The following is a 15606-nucleotide window of genomic DNA, read 5'->3' as shown; positions in this document are numbered from 1 at the left end:
GTTGGGTTTTTTTTCTTTAAATAATTCTCTCTGGAAATCACTTTCCCTGGAAAACGTCACATCTAAAGCCTCCAGTTTCTTCAGTCACCCATAGAAAATATCTCAGCAAAAGTTTTACATAAAGAAAAGCTGAACAAGAAAATAAATGTCTCCTAGTTCTCCCTTCTCTAACATCATGTTAAGCAAAGTTTGCTTTTTGGAAAGGGTTTTAAGCTATAGACGGGGAGACTGAGATACAGAGCTTCTAAAATAGGTGTAAGACTTGCCTTTGACAAGTGTTGCTATCACAAGAGACGTGAGTTGGCTGCATAGCAGACTATGGCTTGGTGTGTCCAAATCTCATTGCCGGTGGCCCACCCATGTAGTGCCTCCTTGTGCAGCCACACAGCCCTGTACTCCTGACCCCCAGTGACTGAAGTTAAGCATTCGCACACTGTCTCCAGCCATGCCCAGCAGCTGCCATACTGACTTGAGCTTCTCAGCATTTCATTGAGGAAAACTGGTTTTTTGCAAAAACTGGTGTAATTTTTTTTCCCCCAAAAAAATATTCTTGTTTACTCTGTGGCAACTGCTTGTTTTGAAAACACAAAGAAAGCACAAGAGAGGTAGGGAGAAGTGTTTCAAGTCTATCCTCTGGAGAGCAATTTTAGTGATTTGGAAAGAGCTGTGGCACTTGATATCTACTGAGGGTTTGAATCAGTAAATAAAAGTGGTGTTTGATTTTCTCTGCTATGATCACTGTTGCAAGCTGGAGTCACTCAGTGCCCCATGTTTGATTTCAGAAGCTGTGCGAAAGAGTGGTTGGACCAGACAGTAATAACTATTTAGTAAAGCACTTATGGACATCTACACTTCTGGTAGGCCAAAAAATCAGCAGGCCATGGATAATAAGAGTACAGCATTCAAACAAACTTCTGAAAGAACCAAACCTGCCCCGAAGAAAGACGTTTTCACATCACCTTACTTCAAACCATCTTTAGAAGCTTTTGCAGTACCTCTCCCAGCAGACTTAGAAGATGAAGATCTGATGTCGGAGAACATGAAAGAGAGAAAACCTGACTGGGAGCAGAAGGAGATGAAGAAACAGTATTACGAACAACAGGACAAGGTAAGGCAGATACCAGAAGAGGGCATAGATCCTCCCCACTGTTACCCCTGTGTTTCACTTTGTGCCCCAAAATGAATTCCCTTGTCTCTTTGGGCAATCTGCACTTGTTAGGTCTAAGCAGAGGAGTTTGGGATCAGGGACAAGCAGTCATTTGTGTAACTAGGAAGATAGGTACCTGCAATTAATCTGCAGGCATAAAAAATGCAGGTGTAAAAAATAGGATGGCAGCAGCCCAGCAGCCAATTTAATGTGCAACGTGTATCTGTTTCATTGGTAACAATTAGCAAATGTTGAACAGAAATCCTAAAATCTGAGGTTATTTTTACTTGAAGCTCTGCTACCTTCAACAGAAATACAAAGAAAGGTTAATAATAACCTGTGTTGAATATTTGACACTGGAAACAGATTGTTTTTAAGTCTGTGTCATAGTGAAGTTCCTTGAGATGGTTAGGATTTACTAGCTAATAAACATTGTAATGAAGATAGTGAAGAGGGGTTACCAATAAGGTTTTAAAATACCTGTCTCCAGTAATGTGTGCTGTCTTTCTCATCTTGAAAGAAAAATCTGCTCTGTTTTATTACATCTGATTGATAGATGTATTTTCAGAGGTGGCTTTCTTAGGCAAAGGTGATGGTGGGAAACTTCAATTTTTCTTCTCAAAATATCAGGTATGAATGTGCCTGGCCCATTAGGATCTGTAAAATATTGGTGTTATCAAAATTGCGTTTCTAAATGCAGCAGTCAGACTGGAACGTGGAGAGAGGAATAAGGAGAAGAGACCAAGCTGATCTTCATACACTTTAGCTGGGCATATTTAACAGCAGGTGGACCAGTTTTGTAAAGGGCTGGAAACTATTTGGTTTGTTTTCATGAAAATGAAAAGCCTGTGTTAATATCTGGCACATGTATCAAAATTAAAAAATGACAATAATCAGTCATTTAAAACAAATCACTCATATTCATCCCTTACCCTAGCCTAAAATGAGGCAAAGAAAGAAGAGCCATGATAACCTAAAGATTTTAGCCACCTGTTAAGGATGCTACAACAGAACGCTTTTGGTGTCTGTGCACAAACTAAACCTTCAAACTTCAAAACAAAGATTTAATAAGCTATTCTGTACTAAATTCTCTTATTACTGTGACTAGTCTTCATTTACATACACATACTTCAGTACATCTGTAGATGAGTGGAAGAAAATGGCAGTTATTAAAAAAAATAAATTAAAAAGCATACTTAGTAATGAGGTCTCCTTTTACTCTTTACCTTCTCAGGATAGCTTACAAAATATGGTATTTTTACTAAAGATGGTCACTGAGCCAAGCTTAACTGATTTTGTCCTATTTACAGACACCTGTTTATAACATGGAGGTGCAAGGATGCACAGTGATGTGAAGTACAGCTTGATGCCATTCATAAGGTTTACTAGAGAATGATGAGCTGGAAAAGATGACTAAAAGTTTTTTTTTTTTTGTGGAAACAACTTATTTTAAAATTATGGAAAACTCATTGTAAGTTTAACTCTAGCAGGCAGCTGAACATACCTTGTACAATCAATATGAGGAAAAGATCCGACCCTGCATTGATCTCATCGACAGCCTAAGAGCTCTCGGAATAGAAAAAGACCTGGCTTTGCCCGCGATCGCAGTGATCGGAGACCAGAGCTCCGGGAAAAGCTCCGTCCTAGAAGCCCTGTCTGGTGTTGCTCTTCCTAGGGGCAATGGTAAGAACTCACCTTCTCAGCTTTTCACCTGAATTTCACTTTAATGAAGTGGAAGGGATTTTTTTTTTTTTTGGGCGGGGTTAAGATTGGATAACTCCATGACTAAGACTGTATCTAAACTGTGAGACTCCAGGGGCCTTCTCAGATCTGGTTTCCAGTAGAAGAAATGGATGTGCAGGTGAGGCACTGCAGGGTAACTCTGGCTGGTACACTAGTTTAGTGTACTTGCCCCAAACTGTGGACAGACTGAAAGGTAGCATCAGCTGACTCTGTGCATTTCCCAGCAAAGAGTACTGCAGCAGAGTACCTAGCTTTGAGATTTGCTTTTGGGGTTGGTTTGGGGGTTTTTTAACAAGATTTTCTTACAGATACCTTTTTTGGCAAAAAATGAACAAAGATCTTTACTTACAAACATGTGCCTTGGATGTTATTTAAGTCAGAGAAGACTGTTGGAAGACTTTGCAGCTCAAGAAGGTTCACTTTCCAACCCTGTGTGTGTGTATACACACACATGCAAGTTCTGTATGAGTTGACAATACCATCTGGTCTTTCAGGCTGGACTTGAGGGAAAGGTTTTCATAGGATGTAGGTGCAGCACTCAAACAGGTCACCCAGAGAGGTGCAAATCTCCATCCTTGGAGGTTTGCAAGAGAAGACGTGGCTGGACAGAGCCATGGCTGACCTCATCTAGTGCCGGTGACAGTCCTACTCCGAGCGGGAAGTCAGACGAGAGCCCTTTGGCAATGTCTCTTGGAACATTTCTGTGTCTCTGTGTGAAGTACCAGGCAACCCTGTGTACGCCACGCAGTCCGTGGCTGTGTATCATGCATAACAACTGCTGAGAGAGTTACCTCTGTCTTTGGAACTGCTGCAGGTATTGTTACTCGATGTCCCTTGGAACTTAAACTGAAAAGAACACCTGCCACCCAGGCATGGAAAGGGAAAATTTGTTACCGCAACATCAGCAGAGAGCTCTGCAATGCCTCCGAGGTGGAGAAAGCAATAAGAGAAGGTGAGTTGTAATGTATTCCCCTCTGATTTGGCTTGCTCAATCTCGTCTGAATCCTTTCTCCCCTTTTCTTAGGCTGAGCAGCAATCCCCAGACTAACACAGTGACTGTAGCCACAAGTAACACCAAGAGCTAAATTCAGAGCAGAAGAAGGTGGGGTAGCATAACAGAACTCTCTCAAGAGAGTTCTACTACTTACTACTTCAGTGGTGAAGATGATCCATGATGTGCGATAAAAGCTACGGCTGTGTCCTCAGCTGGATGCTGTCTGCCTGGTTTGGGGAGCTTGTCTGTCAGATAGTAAACATGCAAAGGCCTAAATGGTTCCTGTCATCAGTTCAAAAGCTCAGAGAATGCTTGAGGTGTCTGGAAATCTTATGATTTTGGAGAAAATTGCAAGAAGGCAGAGTGGAGGCCATATAGAGCTTCTGCCAGAAATCATTGTCCTTCCATGTCACAGCTTTACTTTTATGGTATTTCATGCTTACCCAAAGGGCAGCAAGCACTTGCCCTAACTGTGAAAGTTGGATTGTCTTTATTTCCTCGACTAGCACAGCTCTGCAACATTGTTATTTGTCCTAATGTTTTTTCATTAGCTTTTTCAATGTATTATTTGGATATTTTCAATATATCCTTGCAAAACTGGCAAGGCAAGTGGTATGAATTGATTAAGCTAATTACAGAGCTGAAAATCTCTCATGAGAATGACTACGGGGTTCCTTGCTTAGCTGTGCTGTTCGCAGTTCAAGCATTATTGCCTTATAAGATCTGGGACAAATTACTTGATCTCTCAACCTGTTTATCAAAATGTGAAGAATATAGAATAAGACCTATTTATCTTTCAAGGCAGCCAAGGATTAATTAATGCCTACAAAGTGTCTTGATGTTGAGGAAGCATTTTTACAACTGACCATTATTTTATCCGATCGCTTTAATTGTGGTTTATTTACATGTATTTTGTCTGCATAGGTGAGAGTTTATAAGTATATGCTCTGTAAAATATTACAGTTCACATTCCAAAAGAACTCCACGTACCCATGTATTGCATAATAATTTCCTTAGATTTTTGCATAAATGGATTTACATGCATAGCTAGGTCTTAAAAAAGCCAAGCCTAAAAGAACCTTAGGTGGTAGTAGGCACTTTTCAAAGTCATTGTGTTCAGCTTCACTTTGATGCATTGTTTGAAGCTTGTATTCATTGCCTTGCTCTTTTCTCCTTGCAGCCCAGGATGTTGTGGCTGGTACTAGAGGTGCCATTAGTGGAGAACTGATTTCCCTAGAAATTTGGTCCCCAGATATCCCAGATCTGACACTAATTGATCTTCCTGGAATCGCCAGAGTGGCCGTAGGGGATCAGCCAAAAGACATTGGGGAACAGGTAAAACTCAGTCTCATATGCCTACCTGTGCACAGGGTCAGTTCTGTAACCTACCTCATATGTGAGCCTTTGCTGTAGGATGCTGGAGTTACTATGCTGGGCTTCTGAGCCAGCAATAGAGCTATGCTGACAAACAGGCCTATTTTTCAGGCAAGGAATTGCCGATAGGAACAGTGAGGTCCAGGATCTCCTGTCTGCCCTGTCGTGCAGGGGGGAGGTGCCCACGCTAGCCGTGAAGGAGCTGCCTCAGGTGCCTTGCCACAGCCTACCCATGGCAGCACGGAATAACCTGGCTGTATGGACCCTGAACGCAGTGCTGCTCCCGTGTCCCTTGGCTAGACATCCATCTGCAAGATAGATACATCCCAAAATGAGTTGTCTCTTACCAGCTCTGTGGATGTATTTGGCAAAGGTGAATAGTTCTGAGTTCTTGTAAGCTCCTCTGGAGCAAGGCGGAAAATTGGCGCTCTTATAGGTTCATTGCTCTGTCAACCCTTACTTACAGAGCACATCACAATCAGACCTGTTCTGGTTTTTCTCATCCCTTAAGGGATCCCAGCAGACCCTTTTTGAAGTAAACAGAATATGCGTTAAAGTGGAGGGGATCTCTACTCTTCCTCTGGCTACTTTTAGGAGAAATGCTGGGGAATGCAAATAAAACTCTAGTTGGACAAGGCCAGCTGTGAGGGTGATGTGCAGGAGCTGGGTGCATTGTTTCTCCTAAAACACCTTTAAATAGGAACTTGAAATGAGAGTAGCCCAAACTAAACTAGACATGTCAACAAAAATGAGACAAGATTGGATTGTCTGGGCTTTACTCTCTGGGAGAAGAGTAATTTCATTTCACAATTAGATAGTAATCTTGCTATTGTATACAGAAGAAAGCAGCAGGTGTGACATGATCCACACATTTCCATCGTCCCCAGCTGCCTGCATGCTTCAGAGATGGAGGCTATAGCATTGTAGCATATCAGAAATTGGGATGGATGGGAAGTAGAAAAGAGAGGCACCTTTACCAAAACTCAGAAAAAAAAAGAGTTAACTTACTTCCGTATAAGAACAATAGAGCTGTGTGAACCTTTAGCAATACAACACAAACTATGAGAAACTCTTTCAGTTTCGCATTGAAACACAGAAACACGACCAACTAGATGTCATGTGTGACATATTGGGGGTTTTTTTCACAAATACTCCACTGAAATATAAGCCAAAGACATTTGCTATCCTTTCAGAGATACAAATTGAGATTTATCAGCATAATCTAGCTTTCTTTCTTTCCATAAGTATGTACCTAGACACCAGAACTTGTTTTTCTTTCATGTCATTATTTATGAAATATCCTCAATATTTCCATGGTGAAAGATTATATGCATGAGAGGTTAAACTTCACATAGCTTTCAGGACAGACATAACAACAGTCTGGTCTCATTCATGCTAGATGTTTGGATTAATCTTGACATAGGAAAAGAGGCTGCATTCATCTACTGACCCATTGCCATCCTTTAGCATGTAACACTATCCTCAGTATTGTGACATTTAATGCCATCAGACAGTGGCTCATATTGCTAGAAATGGTCACATCCTACACGCAAGCGTCTGATTTCACTGAATTTCATTATTGCTGTATTGCATTGCAGATCAAAATGCTACTTAGAAGAATTATTGGCTGCAAAGAGACAATCAATTTAGTAGTGGTGCCATGTAATGTGGATATTGCAACAACAGAAGCACTGAAAATGGCTCAAGAGGTCGACCCCAGTGGAGAAAGGACGCTAGGTGAGGCAATTTTTAAGCTACAAGTTGAAGAGAAGTGCAAATCTTTTTTTCCACGGTCTGATGTTCTGTATTCCACACCAGATCCGTGAAATTAGCTACTAGAAGAAGGGAAAAAAAGAAAACAGCCTAAATAAACTATTTACAAAGCTTGAGAGGAAGTAGCTCTAAGAATCCCTAAACTTTGAGTCTTGCTGGCATTCATGTTATGAATAATTGCAAATTGAAAATCTCAGAAATAATGGTGGGAAAGCTTTGCTGCTGCCTGTTAAAAAAGGTTTGCAAGGCAAAAGGCGTGGTGGGAGGCCAACTGTAGAGCAAGTTTTACAGTGCAAAGCCCAGGAGCTGAGAGCTTTCTAGGAGAGAGAAAATAAAGCAAAGAGAAGTTGCTTTGTAAAACACGGTACAGAACGTTCCCGCTCTGGTGGCGGGGTGTCCTACTGCACCTCTGCCACCTGTAACTTCTGTGCCCGACTAACTTTCTCTTTGGGTAACTTCACAGGGATCCTGACGAAACCCGACCTGGTGGACAGAGGAACCGAAGAGTCTATCATTAAAATAATACGAAACCTGGTCGTCCCCCTCAAAAAAGGTTACATGGTCGTGAAGTGTCGTGGGCAGCAGGACATCCACAACAAACTGGCCTTGGCCACTGCAATCCAGCAGGAGAGAAAATTCTTTGAGACTCACAAACATTTCAGGTACTTCTCGCAGAAAGGACCTAATCGAAAACACATTAAAGTCACTTCAAAGCTTCCTGTTGTCTTGCTGAGATTTAAATTACAGGTATTAATTATACTGGCTATTTCTCATTGCCCATGTAGTGTTGCGTTCCAGTAAGCCAGAAGCATTTTACATGTCAAGTAAACTTCTAAAATGTATTTTGGAGGCAAGTTCAACATATATCTCTCCTTAACCCTGGGAGAAGTGCAATGAACTTCAGAAGCTCAGAATAGTCCCGAAGAATTCAAGTTAAGCATCTGAGCACTTCAAGTCAAGCACTGAAGTATTTCTATTCACTGGAAAACTCAGCGAAACTCAGCATGAGAAAGAATACCGCCCCAGAAGATGACTCAGCAGCAAATCAATCATAATATAGAGAATGGCAGGTGAAAAGGGTTTTGAATCAGTGTACTTCACACATGCAGAAATAATACAGCAGCACATTAATAATCTGCTGTTAGAATTTGCTATTTTCAGATTCTCCTCTGCTTCCCTTTGCTTAGCCAGTAGGAGTAGCTGTCAAACAACTCCTGCATAAAAGCTATGCTGCCCAGAGAGTCCTGGGCTGCTGCTGCACCTGTGCTAGGACTCCCCAGAGGGCCCTTTCTTTACTCAGTTTGTGTAGTAGAACCAGTGAAATCAGAGCAGAGCATTAGTGCTGCCTCCTTGCCCCACACACGCGATTTATCCAAAACCAACTTTTCCTCTTTTTTGCAGCATTCTTATGGATGAAGGAAGGGCTACTATCCCTTGTCTGGCAGAGAAGCTCACGAATGAACTTGTGAGACATATTATTGTAAGTAACAGAGGTGCCATACTAAGCTGTTTGTATCAGTTACTATCTAAAAATAAGTTCAGCCCTTCAACCTTGGATTGCAATTGATTGCAACTGGATTGCACCTTTATATGCGTAGATAGTACTTAATTATCCTTCAATCCGGCAAACTGTGAACAAATTGAACTGAGAGTTAGAAGTATAGAAACCCATGCTCTGTCCTCAGATTTGGCTTTAAGCTCAAGATTGACAACAGGCAAATCATTTCATCTACTTGTGACTCATAACTCCTGCCTTTTCAATGGCAGCCATGATATTTGATTTTGTTTGGTATTTCATTCAAGGGTGTTGATCAGCTGGGTGACATGTTACTCCTATGAGCTTACTAAAACACAATAATTTCTATTTAACTGAAAATGCCTTCAAAATCTCAAGTGAGACCTAATTGGTTTATTATATTACTACACTAACATAGGTACATCAGGTTTTTAATTTTATATACATGTATCTGTAAGTAATATATCTTATTCCATTAAGGGAAAATGCTAAAATACAGGAAACCTCTAAATTCAGTCCTGAAGGAGAAAAAAATAAACACAAAATAAACAACTAAACATCCATGTTCAATCAGGTATTTATCAGGAATGGAGGGGTCAGTACATTCCCCGGATCACCACCTCTGTGGCACAACCTGTGAGGACATAGTTTTTGGCTTACTGTAGGTGAAATGTTGCCCTAGATTGCAGCTACTCTGCCCGCCTCGCAGTGAGTTCCAGCCTGATTTCTCAGGGATATCCTAGCCCCCTGCCTTCTCTCAGTGAAGGCCATATTTCCACTTCCACGCTATCCAAATATCACACATGGGATGCAAGAACAGTGAGCTCTAAAAGCAGCAAAAATCATGTGCAGGTGTAGGTCACTCTTAGAAGGATTTTTTCCTTCCAAAACCAGACATGTTCAACCTACCTAAACATCCTTTTTTACTGTCTACCCCCTAGAAAACTCTGCCAACACTAGAGAACCAAATACGTGAGGTGCTCCAAAAAACGTTACAGGATCTACAAAGGTATAGAAGAGGCGCACCCAGAACAGATTCTGAGAAGCTGATTTTCCTCACAGATGTAAGTATCAATATTGGTTTGGTCACGGAGCAGAGAGAGGAGGTAAATGTGGGAGAAAAAGTAATCACCTAAAGTTAGCAAACGGTCAGCATGGGCCACCAGGAAGCTTGTGGTATCTGTCACTGAAGTGTTTTGAGAGTAACATAGACAAACCTCTGGCAGGAATACGTCATACCTGCAAAAATAATGGACCACGGGAGCTCGTGGCCCCTTCTAGCAATCTTTTTCCTGTGATTATGTAACAAGAGAATCGAACAACAACTTGGTTGACTGGTCAAAATCAAGCATCTCAGAGAGGGAAAACTTACATTCCTGACTGCCCAACATTTTGAAGGGTTTCCATTGTTTACAGCACTCATAAGACCAAATGCATTCCTGGTATCAAAATATGGTTTGCAAGTCCATCTAAGTGTCTCGTCCTGGGGAGCTAATCCCTCACAGTAAGCTTTCGGCAGGCCAGCAAGGGTACTTATGGAGGCTCATCAGCCTTCAAAGACTTCATACAAGTCTGGTCAATTAGAATTTAGTAAATGGTTCTAAGATTCCACAGGAAAACAAAAAACAAAACAAAACAAAACAAAACAAAACCCAACCCCATAGTATTAAGTTTGCTCTCCCCTAGCTGTGCTGGTTTTGAAAAAAAAAAAAAAAACAAAACAAACCAGGAGCTAAGAGCATAAAAGATGTAAGGAAGGGATGTTTTCAATGAACCATGTCCCTGCTTTAACATGAAATGACTGCAGATTTACTTGATGTATGCAAGTTAGTCTGAAGAAATGAAACTTTACTACATTGCTTGCTTTTTCTTTAATTCATTACAGTTGATAAAACTCTTTAATCAAGACATCTCTCAGGCAATGCAAGGAGAGGAACAGGTGTTTGGATGTGAAATCAGACTGTTTACAAAAATCCGCAGAGAGTTTCGAACATGGCAAGTGATTCTCCTAGAGTGTGCTGCAAAGGGTAAGCATAGAAAACCATCACTTGCAGCTGACCTGAGATTCCATTCCCTTGCTTTTAAATCACGACACAGCATCATAAACAGGTTGTTTTCAAGAAAGTGAAAAACAAGAAGCTAGGAGCATTCATCTGTTGTAGTGTTAGGCAAGTTATGCTTTGGTCCTTGGGGACAAAGACCCAGCTTGCGCTAAATGCTGTCATCAAATGCAGATCAGTGGATGTCTCTTTTCTCCCAGCAAAGCAATAAAATCAAGACTGTGGATCCTGGTACAGAACTGGTTGGTGATTCTCTGAACCGTTCTTCTAAATAACAGCAACAAACCCAACACCAACACTAATAATTATTAATAATAATAATAATAGTAACAATATATTTAAACTATGTAATAATTTGTTATAATTCTATTACTACTACTGTTGTTGTTGCTTGTTGTTGTTAGGAATGTTTTGGACTTTTGGTCTTTTTTGTTCTACTTTAGCTCTGGTTTAAGGTGTGGAGAAAGCAATTCTGAGTCTGAAATAACCACAACTTGTAAAGAGTACCCCTTTCTGTGCATCGCCCACCTTGCTAATTGCTTAACTGAACTCAGTTCTAAACTGAGGTGTAGGGTGATACACGCAGAGTGAACTCTGCTGTACACTCAAAATCTTCTGCAGCATCTTTTTCACATCTTTCAGAGACCCTGTCATTTGCTCTTAGAGATGAAATAGCATCAGCTGCCAGTCAAACAGTAGCTCTTGAAACAAGTTCTTTTAGTCTTTGATGCACATCTATGTCAATATCACTAGTGACTCTAAAATGATAGGTACAAATAGGCTGCAAAGGTGCCGTCCGCCAGAGGCAAATAGATGTATATATACACATATACGTGAAGAGAGACAGGCAGACAGACATTGGCATATGTCAAATGTCTCTTATGTCCCATCCATGAAGTACCAAGCCAATCAACATGATTTTATGGAGGGGAATAAAAGACAATGAAGGCATGAAGAAATAGATGTAAAAATGGCAGAAAGCGCTAGCAGAAGGATGCAGCTTCTTCAGAGAACAAAGAGCAACTGAGTGGCAGGAGATACGCAAGGCATCACAGCTGAACCACAGTGGGGAATCCTCTGGGCACTTTCAGGTTACCCCCGTTGATTTAAACTAATATGTCCGACTTCACAATAGGATCAGGGTAGCAGCACACAGCAGCTCTTACAACAGCACAGCTCTTGCTGACAACATGCTGCCCCAAAATCACGTGTACATATGCTCAGGTGCAGTATTTACATGCGCAGCAGAGTAAGTTCACTTACATAGCTTGAAAACCAGAGGTAGGTTTAGCGAGCCCTTCCTCAACGAAAAGCATTGTTATCAGCCACCGCTGATAGGATTTCTGAAGGTACATCATTGCATGTCAGATGACTCTGTTTAACTTCAGCTTTCTTATGATGAATGAAAGTATTAAAAATAGCAGAAGCTTTGGATACTTGAAGCCTTGAACTTTCAGTTGTGAAGGTGGTAGATGTTCTGGTGGACATATTACAGCTTTGTATTACCTTAACTGTACAGGTACGTTTTCAGACTCTGAACCAGATACTCCACATCTACTTCTGTCTTTTCTTTTTCTTTTTTTGCTTTTGTTATTATCTAGTCATGGACTCATATATCCGAGTGTTAGAATTGAATGTGTTCATGGCTTGACTTCTACTTCCACATGTGTACTTGATCCATGATTTACAAATTTGACCCCAAAACAGGGCAATATCAAAACCTTTCAAAACACATAGAAACACATCTTTGCCTGAATATGTAAACCAATTCGAAGGGATATACCTCATTTAAGATGGCAAATTCATATAATGTCAACAAAGAAATATTGACTGTGGTATCTTAAATAAAAATAGCTAGTCAACAATAGATTCCCTGGAATAAGACTGTTCAGTGAGTTTGGGTTTTTGTTTTGTTCTCGGTTTTTTAAAACTCAGAAGTGACTGATAATGGCCACTTCTGTGAGGGTAGCAATTCCAAGAAGAACCGGTATTTTTGAGCCCCATCATAATTTCTGGATTGCTTTCTGTCAGTTAGGTGCTTGATCCAGTGTGTGAGATGGCTCATTCACTGAGCGATAATGTGTGTTAGCTCAGTTCTGTAGTAACGGTATTGCTTGAAAGGTCGTTTCAATAGTTGTTCTTCTCAAGAGCATTTCAAAGAGGAGAAATAGACTTCCTTCTTAAATCTGAAATTTATAAACTAAGTGATTTAGTAGTAAAGCGATGTTATTTTAATATTACAGTTAAAAAAAATGTACCCAGTAAAGTGTGGAAATATGAAGACCAGTATCGTGGACGGGAGTTCCCAGGCTTTGCCAATTACAGGACATTTGAGGACATCATAAAAGAACAAATCATAGAACTGGAGGAGCCGGCCATTGAGATACTGAACAACGTGATCGGTACGTCTCGCAGGCCCCATGAGGCTGTCTTGTGGGAGACACCGGTGTGCCTGACAATTTTTTTTCCAGGATAAGCCGACGTTCTCACTGCTGGAGCAAGAGCTCCAGCCAGGATACTTGAGAGCGGGGAAATGAATCTGATTCAACCCGGGGGCTTGCTTCTTCTCTAGAGCCTCCAACCTCTACACATGGTCTCCAGTGTTTGTTAATACTTTTCCCAGTGGCTGGTGGAAGGGACTTAGAAAGTAACTGTAATAAATAACACAGTAAAGAAATAGTATAGTAGAAGTACCTGGTGCCAGCCAAGCTGCTTGGTATTCCCAAGCCTGGGGAGTGGCATTCACAAACCTGAATTGGGAACCCAGCTTCTTTGCCAATTCTTTGCATGCCGTTGTATGTATTATCCAGTGACTGCTGGGGCTGGGGGAAAGGGTACATAGTTCATTCAGTAAAAAGCACCCAAGGAAAAAGTATGTCATGATCCTATCTCTCTTATGTTTGCCTTAGAAGGCAGCTATGGCACCTGTGCCAGGCTCAGTATGAAATGCGCTAGCCCCTCTTCCTGGAGAGGCCACTCAGGGAGTCAGATGCAGATGTGCTTACAAGTGATGGCACATCTGGTCAGACACAGCTATAAGCACAGAAATTGCTTTATCAAAGAAATCTCAGTGATACTCAATCTCTCAGGTGTTAAGTGGTTACAGGAACATCTTTAATGGCTTACACTGCTGGACCTAGAAATCTAAATTCCTACTTGTTTATATTGGTCATAAAGGCATAGTGCATCAGTACAGCTGCTCAGCTATTTCTGGATGAATACAGAAAATGAGTAGTTTTCCCACCTGTCATATTAACAATAGTTTAAAAACCTCACTTCCTTACCTGACTTTATTTTGTCTGTCTGTTCTTCCCTTAGGATTGGTTGAAGACAGATTTATGGAACTCACTAAAAAGCATTTTGCTAATTTTCAGAATTTAAGCAGAGCTGCTAAGGTGAGACACTTACAACCTGGGATAAGACAAGAGCAAGACAGAATGGCATTTGTAAATACAACCATGCTTACAGTACCTATCCCATTGCATTACCCTTATGCAAGCGTGGAATTCCTTGCAGGCCTACAGTTTTTATAAAATGAGGAAGAGCTTGAAGATGATAGCATGTTTATAGTGGTGCTAATGAAAGTGCGTTCTGCCTTTCGGTACAACTTTGACAAGATCTAAAACATACATTCCTCATTCATTCTGGTCACTTTCTTGATGCATACAACACAATGCAAAGAAAACCTGGTATGGCTGCCTTGAAGAGTTTATAATTAATTTCAAATTTAAGTCCTGCAATGATTTGTAAGCATGTGGGTAGCCTCAGAGCGCTAAACAGTGCTTTTCCCTCTCTGAAAGGCAAGACAGGGTATTAGCCAGTGCAAGAATCTCATCTTTGATAAAAGGGAGCAGCAGCAGACAAGCCAAAAATCATTCAACTATGAGAGAGTTAGAAGATGACTGTTCACAGTTTGAGGGATTGCATGTTTTGGGGTGGAGTTAAATGATATGGATGTCATTGAAGGCCTTTTCTCAGAAAGAGCTTTGAGGAAGAGATGAGAAGCAATGCTGGACAGCCAGGAAGCAGAGTCCACTCCCAGGGTACTGCTTAAAAAGGAAACTCAAAGACAAATGTGAGTGAATTAGATGGCTTGCTATTTGACTTGCATGGCCAAACCCTACTGAGCTCCCAGGCCAACCAGACAGCAAGCAAATTAGCTATTTCAGCCAAACACAGAGGTGTTTAGGGAGGGTCTTCAGGCATAACACGATGAGAAGAATGAAGAAGGAGGAAGTTCTGGTAGACACTGAAGATGAGAAAAAAATGGGATGCTTTCTTAGGGATGCTGGGAAAGCATTTCAAGGGAATTTGAGAACGACTGAGGGAACTTTGCTGCCCCCACAGACTTCTAGGTGGAAGTATCAAAAAGGCCAGAAAGCATCAGATTACTGCAATAAAAGTGCCAGACAGTGAGGGGTTAGGCAGGGTTGGTTTGCTGACAACAGATAGGAGACTTTGGTTTTTGAGAAGTGCCTGCTGTCACAGCCTACTGCAAGAGGGAGACGCAAACAAAATGCATGCAAAAACCAAGGACAGGTTGCAGGCTGAACTCATGGCTGGCCATTGCTGCTTGTTCCCATCAACCTTGTATTTTCCTTCGAGGTCCAAACACCAGGTTTTGACTGATCCCACTCGTGTTTAAGGAGGGGACAAAACTGCCACATTTTCCTGCTCTTTCACAACAGAGGGACCAGAATCTAAAGCATCACTCCATGTTCTCAAGAGCCAGTCTGGGATTAGACAGTGCTGCAGCAAGGACTGTTGAACTCTGTGCCCACCTTGCCGTTGCCTGGGGACACTGCTAAGCCCCAGGACCTTTGCAAAGGAAGCAAATGTCTGAGAACTTGTTGTTCTTTTCTTTCCTAGACCAGAATTGAAGACATTAGAGAGAAACAAGCAGCGGAGGCTGAAAGATGTATCCGGACCCAGTTTAAAATGGAGAGAATTGTATACTGCCAGGATGACCTTTACATTAATGATTTAAACTCTTCTAAGG

General features: G+C 41.3%; 1 protein-coding gene across 1 annotated transcript in view; it reads left to right on the top strand.

Moving 5' to 3' along the window:
• The first annotated feature begins 838 nt into the window (after nucleotides 1–838).
• Nucleotides 839–15606, top strand: part of LOC104080881 (interferon-induced GTP-binding protein Mx-like) — a 17765-nt gene continuing 2997 nt past the window's right edge. Inside the window, 12 exon segments of the mRNA XM_009583419.1 lie at nucleotides 839–1108; nucleotides 2638–2830; nucleotides 3705–3842; nucleotides 5065–5219; nucleotides 6857–6995; nucleotides 7495–7693; nucleotides 8433–8511; nucleotides 9489–9611; nucleotides 10433–10574; nucleotides 12851–13009; nucleotides 13926–14002; nucleotides 15477–15606. The exon segment at nucleotides 15477–15606 is cut by the window's right edge and continues 25 nt beyond it. Of these exon segments, the coding sequence (XP_009581714.1) occupies nucleotides 839–1108; nucleotides 2638–2830; nucleotides 3705–3842; nucleotides 5065–5219; nucleotides 6857–6995; nucleotides 7495–7693; nucleotides 8433–8511; nucleotides 9489–9611; nucleotides 10433–10574; nucleotides 12851–13009; nucleotides 13926–14002; nucleotides 15477–15606 (1804 nt within the window).

This window comes from Fulmarus glacialis, unplaced genomic scaffold, assembly GCF_000690835.1.
Source record: "Fulmarus glacialis isolate BGI_N327 unplaced genomic scaffold, ASM69083v1 scaffold30038, whole genome shotgun sequence".
In the NCBI taxonomy this organism is placed as follows: domain Eukaryota; kingdom Metazoa; phylum Chordata; class Aves; order Procellariiformes; family Procellariidae; genus Fulmarus; species Fulmarus glacialis.
This window is presented reverse-complemented; position numbering and strand designations above follow the sequence as displayed.